The sequence below is a fragment of the Phaethon aethereus genome, assembly GCF_964289735.1.
Source record: "Phaethon aethereus genome assembly, chromosome: 2".
Taxonomy (NCBI): domain Eukaryota; kingdom Metazoa; phylum Chordata; class Aves; order Phaethontiformes; family Phaethontidae; genus Phaethon; species Phaethon aethereus.
The window spans coordinates 120,839,998-120,858,063 of NC_138582.1; the positions used below are offsets into that span (position 1 = coordinate 120,839,998).

The 18,066-nt window shown below is 39.1% G+C and overlaps 1 protein-coding gene across 1 annotated transcript; it reads right to left on the reverse strand.

Moving 5' to 3' along the window:
• Positions 1-1,315: 1,315 nt before the first annotated feature.
• Positions 1,316-16,752, reverse strand: FBXL2 (F-box and leucine rich repeat protein 2; the record flags this gene model as incomplete). The annotated part of the gene is made up of 10 exons (XM_081996388.1): positions 16,601-16,752; positions 16,419-16,533; positions 15,985-16,111; positions 15,715-15,789; positions 12,229-12,359; positions 8,137-8,197; positions 6,631-6,675; positions 6,267-6,323; positions 2,232-2,444; positions 1,316-1,423 (listed from the first exon to the last, which is right to left on the reverse strand). Exons 1-10 carry the CDS (start codon positions 16,623-16,625, stop codon positions 1,316-1,318), a joined length of 957 nt encoding a protein of 318 aa, XP_081852514.1. The 5' UTR covers positions 16,626-16,752.
• Positions 16,753-18,066: the final 1,314 nt, after the last annotated feature.

Here is an 18,066-nt window from a genome sequence, read left to right on the forward strand (position 1 = left end):
TTAAGCTGGTATTTCTGTTAGTTTTCAGTAAACACACAGGCCCCGAACTCTTAAAACATACACACACAGAGTCAATCTTACACAAAAAAGCTTTCTGAACAGTTGAGTAGTTTATCTCAGCTAATTAAATTGCTTAATATCAAAAAGTTTATCTAACCCTCTAGCACAGAAAAACTAAGGATGAAAGCATGGTCTTAAGAGTTAATACATAGATTTTATTATTACTCAGAAGTTGACAGCTTCTTAAGTAACCCAAACATGACCAGTTTGGCTTTCTACATTTGAAAACCACAGGTTTGGTTTGGTTCAACTCCAGCCTTACCGATTCAGTTGCCCATCTGCTCACTGTGTCCCTAAAACAGGTGGGACAAAGGGCTTGAATGGAATTCCTCATTCCACCACAGTTCCTGTAACTGAACCTGGTTTCTACTCTCCATCTGTGGAAAAGCACAACTACCACAGCCCTGCTCCCGGAACCGCCACATCCCTTCCTTACAAACCCAGGAGGTAACTGAGGCGGCGCAGGAATGGCGCTACAGTAAGCGCCGTGTGCGAGTCTGGCAGCCAGTGTCGGTACAAGCGCACAAGCTCTACCACAGTGGATTTTCTTCCCCTTTGAAGGGCCAGTGGCACTGGGCATAAAACGTGCTTCGGTGGCAGGCAAACTTCGTACTAGCACATAGTTCTACTAAGCCAAGTTCAAAAACTTGAAAAGTATTTCTGTATCATTATCTTGAGGTACTGTCTTACCTCTTGGCATTACCTATTATTTCCTGTTATGTAATTAAACACGAAGCGCAATCATGAAAAAGTAGTACAAGCTGTTTGGCTGTAGGAGCTCATGATCACCTTGCAGTTTTTGGTCAACATCTACTAAAGCTGATTTGTCCTTAAGCCTGCTCTCCATTGTGTATATCACAGAAGAGCAGGTTCAGTTCCTTGGTGTAAGGGACTCGAGCCCCAGGGGACCTTAGAACTTCACGCTGAATGGCGCTGAGAAATGCAAATTAACTTCCAAGTTTTGTGAACTTCCACCAAGTAGCTGCTATGCTGAAATGCCCCCACATTTCACACGGTACTTCAGTTCTCGTGCCAACAGAAGGAAGGAGTTACTAATACAAACCCAAGCATCACCAACTTAATGCACAGCTGCACATCACGTTAAGATTTTTACCTGGAAAAAAATGCTTTTCTTCTCACAAAACTGGATGACCAAACACCACCATTAGGACTGTCAGGAAACCAACTCCTTCCACTGACTTGCAGTCCCATTCTTCAACAGCAACGACAGAATTCTCTCTGGTTGCACTTACTGTCAAAGAATGATACAACATCTGCAGAGGCGCTGTCCGCTCCCTCCTACCGACGGAGGGGGAGTTACAGGAGCAAAGTAAGCATGAACTTTCACGTGAGGTAGATGAGCCTGTGGATGAAAAGTTGGCATTATAATGGGAGAGAGATAAACATAACTAGTAAGAAGCAGCAGCACACCTCAATTAATTACTGCCAACAACTCGGCTCTCATTAAGGTTGGTTAGCTAAAAAGAAAGGGTCTATAGGCCTGATACTATCCAAGCCGTCTTCTGACACCTAATTCTCATGTCGCACCCAGCTCAGGCACACGCACCTGCTCAGGGTTCCCACTTGCTTCCCCATAAAGCCCAGAGAGCTCCCTGTCAAGAGAGGCAGGTGTTCTGCTGCAGGGGGCAGACGGACCGCTGGCTACTGAGGAAAGTCTTGTCTCCCATATTCCAGGCTTCTCTCATTCTAGAAAGCGGCACAGGATAGAACAGGCGGTCCCTGACCTCGTCGGGGAGGTACATGGAGAAAAACTTTGTGGCTGGATTCCGGGGCTTACTGGCCCTATAACCCATTAACTCAAATGTTTTGCTGTCAGCTCTGTATATTAACGTGTGTTTTAGGAGAGTTCAAGAATGTCACTACACAATCCTAAAAACATAGAAGCCTGTATTTGAAAAAAAGACAGAAAGCAGAATATAAGCACTCATCATTCCCACTGCAAGTGTCATGAGTTATAAACAGAATTAGACAATTACTGCTGCTCTTATAGAAAAGCCACGTTTAGTCCCTAGAGATGGAGACCTAACGGAACAATATTCAGGCTCTGTTCTGCCATCCTGCCTTGCCCGGGACACCTGCAGGATTCATACAATCTCAAGCACTACCAACAGCTTGGGCGTTACCACCGGAGCAAGTCAGCAGACACGTACTCTGATTCGTTTGATTCCAGCTCGCGTGACTTGCTGACAGTCATACAGCTCAATTCTCTCCAAGTTGTGGCAGTTCTCCAGGTGTTCCAGAGTCACATCGGTGATGAGAAGACAGTTATCTAGCTCCAGTACCTGGAGCCTCTCGTGACCACACGTACTGTTGCTCAGATGAAGAATCCCATCATCGGTGATCAATTCACAGTGAGATAAGCTCTAAAACAGAGGGGCAAACAGTTAATGACGTCACTCAGTTCAGAGTTACTCTATCCTCTAAACATCAGATGTTCTCTTCAACCTCCTTCATTCTAGTGTTAGATAGTTACAAAGAATATGCAGCTGAAATCCAGAAGAGCAACAAAGGAAACAGCTCTACTTCACCAAAGAAGAGCTGTGCTTCATTTTTAACTTTGCTTCAGAATGAGTAGAGTCCCAAAAACACACGTCACTAGCAAACTCCTTGGGCCCCTTTGCCCTCTGTTCCAACTGTGATGCACCTCCATTACCAATGGGTACAAACAGTGCATGTACCATGCCCAAAACAGAAGACAACTTTAAAGGATGATCAAGAACATACAGGAATAGATGAGGATCTACTGACAGGAGCTCCTGTTTCACAGCTACCATGTTTTCATACGTACCAAGCCTGTGCAAGTCCACACAGATAAAGAACAGACTGGACTGATTTGCCAAATAATGATTACAGGACAACCGTGAGTGCTTAACACCTCAGCCTGTACATGCAAGGAGTAATGAGCATCTTGTACAGCTGCAGGAGCAGGTCTTTTCTGCAACAGTCAGCATAATAAACCAAAAAAATTCTTCTCCTCTTCAGCATATTTTTTTACTCCCTTGAATTTCAAGAGCATGGAAAAAAGTTACAGCAACTCAGGCAGTAGCACCACATAAAGCAGCTTCCTTGTTCCGTTAAGGAATTAATGACTTTTGGAGAAGCAATGATGATGACAACAACAGGAAACAGACCTTCCTTGGAGGAGGCTTAAAACCCACTCTTTGTCACCAGTGAAATGAATGCTCTCTAGTCTTCTGTGCTAGAAATGTGCAGGATCCAAGAACTCTACTCCTCTCGCCCTGGGCTCTGAGCTGGCTCTTAGCTTTTTGCTCAGCCCTCTGCCTTGCCTGTACTTGTACCCAAGTCTAACAGTGGCTGGTTTTGAAGTAGCATTTCCTTGCCACGAGTTTTTTTTCAGACAGCAACTGATGAAAAAACACTTGCAGCAATCTAAACATGCTTTTTAACTTGGCGGATGCTAATTTGCGCTCCGAAGTATTTCCTGCCAATACTCTGAATCACACACATAACCCTTCCCTTTACTCAGTACATCACATTTACCTTCCTTTATTTCAGCCTGACAAGGAAGCCCAAGAACTACCAGCCGTGGCTTACCTTTGTTTTACCTGAGCTAGAGTCACGAGCATGTCTTGCCTGCTACCAGACACAGGTTCTGCCCTGCCCTTTAGAACCACTTGCCCTTCAACTTCTTTTTTTTTCCTCCTTTGCTCAACAGGATGAACAAGTAGCCAGAGAAGAGGCTGGGAGACCGGTCTGCAACTCCCCTCGAGTCTGATGGGGAGACACCAATTTTAGTCACTCATCAAGGGTGAGCAGCTGGCAGTAACTCCATGCAACACCACAACTAGGGCGTACTGTCCCCAAAAGGCAACAGAAGTGAAGCACTCGCCCCTATCAAGAGTGTTTTATCTTATGACATGTTTACATACTGCAAGTCTATCAACTCCTTAAATACTTAAGTTCTCTCCTAAGACCTACTTTCGTCATGTATGTGTTCTGAGCATTTGATTTGTCTCACAGCCTGGAAACAATCAGCAGCTGCAGGGTTAAAGAACATTTATAAGAGACCTGCTGTTTCAAGGAAGGACAAGAGGTTATGTGAAGCTGTCGGCTACGGCAGCAGTCTGCTGGCTAATTAAGAGTTTTCCGTCCCAGGAAGTAAGCAGCTTATAAAATTCAGCTTTCCTGAGACACTGTATGTGGTGCTGAAAGGACAATACAGGATGTACAGCTGAGTTTGCAGAACTTTGTAAAAGAAATATGCCAAATGAGACATACTTTCTATTAAATGATTTGTCTGACTTCATAAGCCTGTTAGAAAGTGTTCAAAACATGGAACTGAAGAAGATAATTACTTGAAATCTTTAGAGCAAAAAGATACGGTAAAATTCTTTTTTTGTTAGAATATATTAAATGCTGTGTATGAATCAAATATGGCATGATATATGGTGACAATAAGAAACAGTATGATCAGCATAACTGAATAATTCGATTGTCTTCTCATCTCCAGGAATATTACGAGTATTTCACAGTTTCTCTAATAATCTGAATGGATAAATTTTAAACACTTTTACCAGAAATGACTTAAGTCCAGTAAGTAATAAAGCATTTGAGTGCTCTGAAACTGATCAAGATGTTACAGTTGATTATAATTGGTTTAACAGTGCTTTTGCTTATTTCCATTGACTACTGACTCTTCAAGCACCAAAGAACAAATTCAAAGTTGATTTCTGCAACTTCAAAATATTTGTTTAAACTGCAAATATCCCTAAACATATTCTAAGCACAGCCACATACAAGAGAACCATCAACAGTACATGATTTCACATTTGAAGTATCAAGATTAGTTCACATAGGGTATTTGGCAGCCGCTAGTTTGTTCTTCCTTTCCCTGTAATTCTCAGCCATCACTGTTCACTCCGTCCTACACACAGGATATACACATGAACAAAAAAATCAATTTTTCTGGTTCCCTTAGAAAAGGTATGTTATTTTACAAATGCCACACTTCCCTGTCTGTGGGCTAACACACAAAGGCCAGCAAAGAGGAGCAGGTTCAGAAAAATACTTGGAAATTAGGAGGTTTTATGATACCTCTGGAGAAGCACTGGCAGAGCTGGTACAAAATACCTCTTGCAAGTACTGGTCACAACTGGGATTACAATACAAAAACAAATCCGTCGCAGAAGAACAGGAAGTGTCCCATATAAATGGCTCCACATCTCCTGACAGCTCTTGTTTGGCTTAACATTAAGAATTATGGTACAGAAATGAGGTCGGACAATTAATAAGCAAAAATAAAAACCAACAACAATAAAAAATCGTGAACAAGCTCCTTTTTAAAAGCCATCTCTCCTCATGTTGCTACCTTAGTAACTCTGAGTGAGTAACACTAAGTAATCATAACACAATTTAATTAATGAAGCAGCAAATCTTCCTTTAATCCCATCTAAGAACAGATTATAGATACTTGTTCTCTCACGTAGATCTGAAGTAGTATATAACAAATTTACATTTATGGGACAACTGGCCCTAGATACAGAAGCTCCTGTTGCAAGGACATTCTAGTAATTTTGGAATACCTTGACTGAAGAAAAGCCAAATTTATGTCACCTAAAATTGGTTTTGGTGTTCTGAAAGATCTAAGCAATCACTCCCTAGAAAATACTTCTTTGAAATACAGTAAGCAGGGTAGTAAAGGCATCTCAATCCTCTCCAATTACATTCAAAAGTCTAGGTCAGAAAAACCTTCCATAATTTACTCGTAAATGTAGTCCTCGGCAAAAACTGCTCGCATGCAAAACTGATTACAGAATGATTACATTTATCTTCACTGGGTGGTTTTGTTTATGCAATATTTGATGTAAAGTGTCATACTCCTCAAGAAAACCATTAGTGAACACTTAGAGTATCTACAAAGTATCCAAGTACTGTAAGCTGACCTAAGTAATCAAATATGAAGGATGTTAACCATACAATGTAAGCTTTCTGGTTATTACTCACTGATTTGGTAATATTTTTTTATCACATAATGCACGTAAATATTTTAGGAGCAATCTGCTTCTTTTAGAATACTTATGAAACTTGCATACATTTTGCACAGCATCATACTACATCAGGAACTTTTTCTAGATACAAAGTCAACAGCCTGTTTTTATACTGCAGGAGTCGTGTATATGCATGGGATGTATTAAACTTCACCAAAAAAAAAAAGTTAAACTTACCAATGCTTGTAGCTTTGGACAGTGTATAGAAAGTTGTATCAATGTATTGTCAGTTATCTAGAAAGAAAAGATACCAAACAACCATAAGCAACAGGCAGTAGGAGGGCCAACCCTTAAATAGGATCTCTCCCTCTCGACCAAACAAAGGTTCTGTTACTTCTGGAAAATACCCAATCACTTCTTCAAGTATTTAATACTCGTCAAGTATCTCCCTGGATAGAATTTCCCAATAATTACTTTTATTTACTATCATAAAGACAGCACTCTTAATAAAAAACAACACTTAATTGAAAGTGCTAATGTTCTTATTGGCACTGCATTCTTACACTGGATGTTCAATATTCCTTTTCATATTAAATCTCACCAAAACACATTCTTCCAAGTCCATCTTCTCCAACTCATGGCAATTCTAAAATAAACAAAAAAAAACAGATAAACAAAAGATGAAATAAAACAACATACAGATATAAAATCATGCACAGTGCTAGTAATACATGATAGCACAGCTTACAAGAGGAAATTGTGAGCTAAATCCCTTTCAAGTATTTGATCACCATCAAAGGACAAAAAATGGTAACCCTCCCCGCCACAATCCACAAGCAATACACCACCTCCCTCTCTACACTTCAGCCTTTCTCTTACTAAAGTGAAATTTCTCCTTCTTGCCCTGTAAGGTTTGAACAGTACGTATCAGTACTCACCCACCCCTGCTTCCCTTTCCCCTTTTGGTGCCCACTTCAGGTCAAACCTATGGTATTTATAGCCTGTGCACTAAAGCGAACTAATCTGCATACAGATGAATCCAACTTCTGCATACACCAACCTGCACCAGACCAATCCGAAACACAGTTAAGCCTGTGGAACATCTCTCTTCACCATAATACTTTAGAAAGAAGCCTTAAAAACAACGTGCTTTGCTAATGAGTGATGGAATTATTAAAATGGGGGCCACTTTGTGGCTGGGAGAAAGCTGCACTTCACATTTATACAGGCAAGTTTCCCAGCATTCTGAGAGATCCCTGGCAAGCCTTCAGAAGTGCTTTCAGTATCTGATCCTGACGAATTTCAAGAAAATGATGTAACCTTGTGACCTGGCAGCAGACCGCATGGTGCCAAAAGCTCAGCCCAAACCCCAGTTTTTTACAGGCATAGGAAAAAATGGTTTAACTTGCAGCTCCCAGAAGCAGACTTGAGGTGACTACCAAAAGCCCAAGGCTGTAGTGCTGAATCATTAAAAAAATACTTTTTAACCACTGTGGCTAGAAAAAAAAACCCCTTTCATTCACACTAGGTATCAGCAGTGTAAATGAATCCCATTTACAGAGTATCATTTTTGTGTTCAGCACAAAATGCTGAATCAGCAAGCATACGCATCTAACTAGAAACGTTTCATACCATCAATATGCTTACTTTATATATTTACAGCATGAATCAGGGCACAAGTTCTTGTAGTTTATAATGTATAATGTAAGTATTTTTGTAACTTAACGGTATACTCAGAATAATCTATTATATGGTGATTTTTGGGGTGTAAATATCACAAGGGTATGTGTCATCTTTATAGAGAAAATTTGTCTAGAATACCTAACACAAGTTTAGAATTATGTTAAGCATAATAAATCCAATTGAAACGTACTAAAAAAAGAGGGGGAAAAAAAGTGAAAAAGGCCATGATAGATGGCAAAATAGATCAAGTTGCAAGTCTAAGTATAATCCAGAAATAAAATCACTTTTTAGTCCCCTCCTCCACTGGGTTCTTCCTACTTCATTTTTCTTCTCATATTCCTTCCCAAGCAAGACTACATCAATTCACAGCTGCTCACCAGCAATGAAAACAAGGCGAGCTCTAACCTTCTGAAATGACCCTTACCCGTGCTAAAAGGGTAAAACCAGCATCTGTAAGATGTGAACATCTTGCAGCTTCCAAAATCCTGAAAAAGTTTTGAATGTTAAAACATTAACATAGAGGAAAGCAAAGGCATTTGAGATACAAATCTGTCTTCTGTTATTTAATGTTCTCAATAGCAAATGTGTACATATATGCCTATTTTCCACAGTGACTTGCAATTAAAAAGCACTAGGCAGACTTTCGATCCAGCTTATCAGAAATTTCTAATGGTCACAGAACAGATTAAGTTAAATCCTCAAAGCTTCTCAACGTTTAGTGGAAAAAAATTATACATAATTATAGGCATTGTTAACCTCTTGTTTCAGTAAGATATCATAATGTTCAAGTTTTCTCATGTGTTATCTGAGGAAAGATGCGGGACAATAAATGCTGAGTTAAGGAAAATGCAGATGAAACCTGCATCTAAAACCTATTATCTAAATACAGGATGTTGGGAAGCCACAAAACTGAGAAACTGCTTACTAGAACTTCACTCAGAGCCTTGGCATGAAGCACAGTGAAGCAAGTTACCAGAAAGCAAAGAGCTTAAATTCTCCAAGCCCACAGTAAAAACAATAAACTACACCAACACAACCTTAAAGAAAATAACACAGTATTTTGGAAAGATAAACCTAACACTCTTTCGAGAGGCACTGGGAAGCAGTACTAACACAAAAAAGGTCAACTGCCCCAAAGAGCACCACTAGTATGCAGAACAGGCCTTCATCCATTAATGTTTTGTTGTCTTTGTTTTTTGTTTGTTTTTATTAATGAACACTTTTTACTTTGCAGGTGGAAAAAGTATCAAGATGAATAAGGGGAAACAACAGCACCCTGTAACGAGCAGCACAAACCAAGTGCACTCACCACAGCAAATCCTACTTCTATACTGGGGTTGGTGGGGAGGAGGCAGGGCAAGATGGACAAAAGAACCTCTTGCTCTGGTAACTCTTAGAGGCATCTAGATCCTTCCACTGATTTATGAGGTTAGAAAGCATTCTCTCTATGGACAAAGTGCAAAGGGAAAAGCCATGCTGTGTGCATGAGAAAAACACAACCCCACCAGAGCACAGGATGTGGGCCTATGAGTATGACGTTGCCAGATCAATCTCTTCCAAACCAAAAGCAAGAGCACAGCTGAGTTTAGATGTAAGCAGCGCCACAGGCTACACCCTTGATAACCATTTCCAGAGTGCTAATCTTCAACAAGGTTCAGAAGTGTGATAGAAACTCAAGAACAGCCAACAGAGACATACAAGACAGGTACTGCTTTCCAAATAGACGGTTGTAGCACCTCCGGATTTTCTTTCCAGGCTCACATCCGGAACTTCGTGCCCTTCCATCAAGGGCAGCTAGCAGCCTATCCTAAAATACTCTCAGCTACTCTGAAAATTATCTAGAATGACGGATAGGAAGGGAAAAACTGCACCACCACCACCACCAAACCCCTGTGATTCAGGTCACGTTTGTTACCCTCTACTTTACCTTATTTATTTTCTTTCAACACCATCTACACTGAAAACCATTGGATCCCCAACCCCATTACATTTCTGACTTTAAAGGGGGCAGGGAAAAATTACATCCGCAGTGTGCAAAATAGTGGGGATGCTACTTACTGCACATCTGGTTGAAAAGCTCTGAAGAATGTGGAAACAGGGGGGTAAGAAATCAAGAGGACTAGCAGCTCTAGCCTCCCTGAAATTGGGTGTGCAGTCAGAAGGGCAGCATGGGAAAGAGTGAGCCACACATACACATGCTGCATCAACCAGGTCCCAGTATGAAAAACAGGTGGGAAGGCACTGGTCAGTTCTAATTTTTGCTTTGTTTCAGTGATTGTACTTAATTACAGAGGGCTCTTCTTTTTCCAGATACAGCTGGCATTTAGTTCCCATCCAGTGATTTGCGACAAAGTACCTAGCTGATGAGGCAAAATGATATCAGAGAGCAGATTCCCCACTCTTGTAAAGCCATGTTCTCTGAGACAGACCTCACAGCTGCATTCATTGTCTACGGATGTCTTTTGGGTACATCTAGTGTCTCTGCACACAGCACCTTCCTACTCATGTTGAATTAGCAGCAGGTGAGAGAGAACATTGGTGAGGTTAAAGGCAGTACGATCCCAATTTTCATAGCCCCACCTAGACAAAGACATGGGTGCTTTTCTTGATAAGCCTCACCAAAACACCTACTAGTACTTTAACACTAGAAAGTGCTAAAACAGAAGAACAGAGAAGGTATCAAGCACTTAAATGAGCAGATATAAAAAGGGATGAGGAGACAGCTGCATCTTGATGTAGGGGGAAGAATACAGCTGGAAGTTGGTCAAGATTAGGGTTTTTTTCAAGGAGATGTCATATGTGGGTGTTAACAGCTGCAGAACCCAGTGGTATCACAGAAGGCAGCACAACAGGACATCCAAGACCCTGAAGTGAAGTGAGAGTAGCACAGCACAGAAAGTACTCAGAAGCTTCCTAACAGGGCCAGCATGTCCAACAGAGGCAGGAGAGTTTTCCTTCATATTCAACACTGAAATATTCAGAAGGTACGAACTTCTCTTTCACTTCCAACATAATTTTTATCAAGTACTTTCCATACATGACCCCAAAAGTCTAGATGTAACCAGCTGTTTCATATGTCCTTCCAGCACACACTCCTCTGCAGTAATCACTGCAAAGGGTCATTTTTTTCCTTATACTGTTCCTCATTAAAGGAGAAGAGCAGCAGACGCCTTCCCCCTCGTGGCACAGTCAGGGGCTAACAGTTTACCTACCAAAGTCAAAACAATTGCTGCTACAGTTGACTGCTCGTGTAAAGAACTGCACAACTAATAGCACTTTAGATCTCCTGTTATTTCCAATCTGAGCTGTGAATTGAGAGAATGAGAGAAATTGTGGGAAAAGACCAGTAATAACAGCACAACTTTCTAAGGAATGCAATTAAGTATGTCAGAAGACTCCTAAGCCCCAAACACAGGCACACATAAGCTCTTGTAAGTATGAATGGTTACACGAAGGGGACAGTCACTCTAGAATTTTCTTACGGATGGGTATTCTACAGTAACAAAAGCTGGTTTTCATGCAATCAGCTAAAGAAACACTGTGTGACAGCATATTGCACACTGGCATTTGAATGTAGCTTCCCCTAATTTTTACAATCTACACTTTCCTCCATTTATCTGTCATTAAGTATAACAAGTTCCAACTCCCGCATGTTCCTACCATAAATGGCAATTTAGTGCCATCCAAAAATCTTTTGGTTTGATTTAATTTACACTAACATTAGACATTACAAGAAGTATTATATGTCTCTACAACCAGAGAGCTGCTGCATGACTGAGCATCATTAAAGCTGAGCTCAGCTTTAAAGCTGAGGCTGTCCCCACTTCTGAGAGTAACACCGTAACAAACATATTAGTACAAACTACACCAATGCAAAAGTTTGTATTATTTTTAACAGATGAGCCCCTATTACTCAAAGCATATACCATAAATACCAGTCCTCAGTGCTTGCAGAGACATTAGCACACTTCATATCACAGTTTAAGAATGCCAGGATGTACTGCAAAGCATATTAAAAACACATTTATAATAAAATCTGTAAATATAATACTCAGGTATGATTCAGCTATTTTTTTGCAAGACAAACAACTGAATAAAACCACATCAGAGTACAAACATCACAAGACAACACAACTGCAGATATTTTTACCTTATTAAAAAAAAGGGGGGGGGGGCTTTATAATCTTTTTTCCTGGCTTGTATTTAGTACCTAAAATATTTACCTAGAAGCACAGAACTGAACTGCTAGGTTCAATATATTTTATTTGTCATATATTAATTCTTATTCTTCCAATATACAGTGGACTACATCCATATAATAGATACAGAGGACGAGACCGCAAAAGTTTATATTCAGCTGCTACTTCTAACTTAGTGTTTTGAGTGCAAAGGTAACACAAACAACACAAAGCTAAATCAAACCTGTGGGTATCAGCTGATTATCTTCAGAAGTGAACTTCTTAGATCAGGCCAGTAACAACATGACATACTCACGACACGTTCATGACATACTCACTTCAGCCTTGGACAGTTTAGACCAAGTGCTGTGAGAGAAGCGTCTGTAAGGTTGCTACAGCCTGAAACACAGAGCGACTGAAGTCTATGACATCCTCTACAGATTTTTACAATGCCTTCATCTGAAATTTGCTGCAACACAGAAGAAGGTTGAAGTTAACTTCATTATCCAGTAATCAGCTAAGAACAACAATCAAGTCATATTACTGAACTGTTTGTGTCACGATGTATATAACCATGGCAACCTGTGGATTTTCAACCAAAAATACCATTGTGAGCCCATGTTCATTGATAACACTGAAGATAATCAACACACACAATTCCTACTTATCTATGTATTTTTCCACAGATCTCGAGTACTGATCAAAGGCAGTCTGAAGCACAGAGTTGTTTGTTATTGTCTTCCTCTTTCACTTCACTTTTGCTTTATAATTTTTTAATTGTAGTTGTCATTGTGTGAAATAACTTGCTGCTTGTATATTCGTAGAGTTCCAGTCTTTTGTTCCAGTGACTATGTAAGTTCAGGAACCGTGCAAAAGAGAGTTTAAAGCTCGACAGCAGAGAGTTTACTATGTATTTTGCACTGGAGCAGCAGAACCCAAGGGTAAAACTCCTTTGCCTCCAGATAATTTTCAAAGCTAGAGTTACAGGCAAACAATTATATATTATCTGTTCTTTACAGAAGATAAATGTAAAAGCCAAGTTTCCCCTACCCTATGCAGTTGTCTTTAGCTGAAAGATCTAACTCAAAAGAGGGTTTTTAATTTCTCAAAAAAATATGATACTAGATATTCTGAAAAAAGTAATCCTAAATTTGGAATTTGAATAAAAAAGTTTTCTCTCTGAAACAGGAACTATAAGAAATAACCCCAATGCAGCTGCACACAAAGTAGCAATAAGAACTAGGTTTTTGGGTGTATGTGCAAATATTATTTTGTTTACAGGTCTTCTGTTCCGGAAGAAGTATTCTCTCCTCCTCTTACTCCTAACTCCAAGAATTTAATTTTTCTGCGGAATGACTAATCCTTCATGGTGAAACAGGTTATTTTATTTCCTGGCCTAACATTACTCTACTGTATTTTTACATAGATAACAAAGACCTCTACTGTATTTTTAATTTTTACAAATAGATAACAAAGATACATAGATAACAAAGACCTCTACTGTATTTTTAATCAAAATTACACATTCCTTTTATAAGCCAGTTATCTAGGTACACTAGATACTACTACTATAGCATATTTCTGAGGCTATTACCACAAAAATTAACTTTCACAGGTGAAAACAGGATGAGAAATAGCAGTAGCTCAGCACAAAGGGAGACCACCTTATGCTCCCTCCCCCAACCTAGCACTTTTTAATTTCAGTAGTTTAAATTTGCAAATTGTGCTGTCAAATGAAAATTATTCCAGACAGAAAACTAGAAGTCTTCTTTTTGTGGATCCAGAAGGATTTGCATCATCTACGGATAAGAAGATATTTTCTGGAATTGTTTTGTTCCCTTTTAGAGATACTTATGACACTATTATTGGGAAAAGGAACTATTTTGGAGGTAAGGACTACGTCAATTTTATGCTGCTGCTGGAGACTGACAAAACCCTCAAGTTATATATGAAAATTTTCCATTATGAAATTGCTTGTGATTTCAATGCCTGCATTCCTCTCAGGAAAGAAACGTGCTCAAAAAATGCCTGGAAGTCCCCAGTTTCTACACTCTAAAGATGGCACCTTTCAGATGTGCAGTTTCCAGCGTTAGTATCAGTTCATTCCATAGCTGCTAGAGCTGGCCTGGCATTATACAAGGTCCATAAAACAGAGCCACTAGAATTAAAGTATGGATCATATAAAGCACAAGGAGACCCGCTGTGTAAAAATCAGTGCTAGCCCTTTGATCATCAAAAGCCTGGCTGCTTCTGCAAGCATGCTTCTAAGCCATAGCAAAGCAGGACACATCTCTAGTGAAATAAAGCTTTAAAGCACACACAACTAGGTAGGACACAATGACTGTCAACTCAAAAAATTCAAAGGGAAAAATGCTTTCACTCATGAGGGTTTTTTTGTTTGTACTTAATATATCCGCAACAACAAACATACTGGCCAAGAGAAAACTCTACACCTCTATGCCAATGTTCCTTTTAAGCAGGAGAGATCATACCCGATTACCATCAGACCTCTTGAGCACCTTCCACAAAAATAATCAGAAAAGGCTGGCCATGATATATCTCATTAGTCTCAGGTAAAACATAATAGAAAAAGAACTTTGGAGGAGGAAGACAGCAAAAGGAAGAGTGAAAGGGGAGGAAATTATGTACTAACTTTCTTCCTTTAAGTGTGGTTCTGACCAAAAGAAGGAACTTCCTTTCATTCCTGTTATCTTTAGGTGCCCAACTTCAGTGGGCACCTAAATTTACACTGAAAAATCTGAAAATTCTCTTTCACAAAACATCTGGCTCATGGAAGCTCAAGCTTTGTAGTCACATTGTTCTTAATTTCTGTAATTTTTTAATGTAGCTTTTAATAATCCCTAACACCTCAAAATGTTCAACACTTTAAAGAAATCTGTTAGGTCCAAAAATTTTCATCCAATCTTAACAATAATGGTCCCATGCCACATTCCTTCAGGAATAATGGGTAAAACAGATTTGAAAGTTCTAGCCCAAGCATATTTTATGATACCTTCTAGCAATAAAACTGTGGAAAACTTTCCAAAAGCAAAAAAAAAATAAGCCAACAACTTCATTATTCAAATTTGCATGACAGAAACACTGAAATTCTAATTTATTTCAATATTTTCTAAGGCTTATTTAAAAAGAGTGACTTAAACACTTTTAAAATCTAAAAGGAGATCTTTCCCATTCCTAAAAAGTCACATCAGAAACAGCAAACAAGCAAATATAAAATACAGCAAATCTAATTTTTGTGTATTCTCTAAGTAGAATTAAAAGTACATGAATGATTCCCACTCATTTAATTATAAATGAATGTGTTCTTCCATTACTATTAAAAAAGCATGCCCTTCTCCTGCTACCTAGATGGTTCTGAATCATCTTCAGTTATAATGCTATAACGTTTTACTCTCAATGATGTAGCCCAGAATATGGCTTCTGCTCAATTAGAAACACTAAAATTACGAATAGACCAAAATGTTTGACCTTAACAGATGGCAGAACAAGAACTACACCTGTATAACTGCATGGTTTAGCACATAGACAGTTCATGAAATTTGAATGAATGCAGTTAATTCTTACTCTAGAGCTTGCTACAGTTAAAAGACGTAATGAGGGAAAAAAAATTGCCCAACGCTCCAAATCCACACTCAGCTGTAGAAACAGACACCTGGTTTAAGATTTCTATTCCACAAAAAATTCTGTAAACTGCAGAGATGTACTATTTGAATTATTTAAGTGTGTAGCAGATCAATTCATTAGCATTCAAAAATGGTTTATGATTCTTAGAGAATGTATCTTTTGAAGCTTCAAATACTTACTGTACAGGATTGCAAATTCAGGATTACAAGTTCATGACAGTGATTTTGAATGTGTTTCAATGCTTCATCTTCTAACTGTATTTAGCAATTAGGTTGGACATAGGAAAAGAAACAAGAAATTAAAAGCACGGGAAAGCAGCCCAAAGAATGTATGCATGTTGTAATATTGAACAAAAGACTATAACAAAACAGGTATTTTTTACTTGATGGAGATTTCAAAAACCCAAAATAAAATTTTATTCCTAAAGGATCACCCAAGCAGTTATGTACCTGTGTGCAACCTCTAAGAAATAGAGCTTTTAGTCCACTACACCCTTTCACCAGTGCTTCAATACCATCCTTCGTAATCTGATCACACCAGGAAAGATTCAAATGTTCCAGATTTCTGCAACCCTCACTGGGAGAATTAAAAAAATACATAAAGTTAAATCCAGCCTTCAAATAGCCATAACAGTGGGAAACCCAAATTAAACACACTGTTAGAAATTAATGATAGCCAGTGGACTGTGCCAGGCCTCCACAGAAAAGTCATGAGTAAAGACCACACACAAACATCATAGTCTATGCCCCAAAAGTGCTAGATATAGGATATAGTCAGTGCTGATACACAGTATTAAGGTTCAGCACTGCTTTTTTAAGCTTTATTAAATGTTGAACAGCTCTTTAAGTGCTTTTCTTTAACACAAAACACTGAGACTTCTTACCTTAAGCCTTTCAAAGAGCTGTTTGTGATGGCTACGCAAGATGTCAGATCCAGATGTTTCAGCTTGGAACAGAATCTGCTAAGACTGTAACAAGTGCTGCAAAACAGCAGACACACTAAAAATACCTTCAGCTACTTCTTTTTCCAAATTTCCCCATCAAACAAAAAACCCCTTTGACTTACCTGTCAGTGATTTTTGTGCACCCATTTAGATTTAAGTGTTCAATGTTTCTACAGTTCTGCGCAAAGGTCCTAAAACAGCAACAAAAAGCTGGAGAATTAATATAATATCACAAATTGTAATACAGTCACTAGAGTGCGCTCTGTCCCCTACCTCCTTCCATCTCAGTCAAAAAGCTTAATCTTCCAGCCACAGTCTCATTACAAAGTTCATCTCAAATACATTTGTCTCAGTGGTTGCTTTTTCCTTCTGGTATTGCAAGTTTCTGTCTTAGGTAACTCCTGAAACCAAGTGTTATTCCTCTCTCAAATACCATTTGAGCAAGGTGTTTATATCTGTCATATACAAGCCAGAGCTGACTTGCTTCAAATGCCTTAACTAAAAACATTAGGGGTATAAACAGAAAGGTTTAAATATCACATTAGTTAAATTTTAAGCTGCTGGGGAGAGTTTTCACACATCTCATTACTGAAGCCTTTTAGGTCTTAAGGAGCTTATTCCCACATCAAACAAAAAGGAACGTACATGCGCAATACAGAAGTGGAACCTAAGCCTACCAGACTACTAATGGAAAGCCCTGTGGGTTGCAAATTAGTTATTTATGATTTTAAAAATTAAAATGCATCTGTGTGCACTACTGGGTATGAACTCTAAGGATGACTGGAGGTTTATACTGTTAAAAGCCTGTATGTATCATTATACTAATTACCCAGAAGAAATACATGAGCTTTCTTTTCATCTTTGCAGAGTAATATTTACAGCTGCACTGCATTTCAGAACACTGTTTTTTATGCCCATGTTTCCTCCAACTGCATGGATTGTATTGGCAGGGGTGGAGGAAACACACAAAAACAGTTTTGTCTGGAGGTTTGCCGTGGTGAACAGATCCAGCTACACACTCAGCTGGTAACAACTTCCTGGCTCTCCAGTGTGGACTGAAAACAATGGAAAAAAACCCAGCAAGGAGTTATATTGGTGAGAGTTTCCACTTGAATTCTCAAAACAGATATTCCAACATTCATGTACTGGAGGGAGATTTACAATCGAGACACTCTTCAAATCACTTGGAAAGACGCTATAGTCTGTAGTAACTTGCAGGAACAGCAAACTTTGCCTCTGAGATTCAAGCATAGAGCATGTCCTGACAGCTTCCACAAACATTCAGTACTTACATGGCCAATACCTACTTCGGGAATTGGCTATTTTTAAACAAAAGATGATGTAGAAGAAGGACAAATAGACAAATTAATATCACCCACAAAACTAAAACTGGATCTGGAAACAACTCAAGACAAAAAGCCTAATAGGAAAAGTCGCTTTCAGAACAATAATCTGAAAATTAATGCCACCTTTCTCATGCTAATGTTTTGAAAGTCTTAAGGCTTGTGCATTTATCATTTGTTAATATCACCTGCTTGTATTTCAGGGGGGAACCATCTTCCTTCCTAAAGTGCCTTAGACATCACCA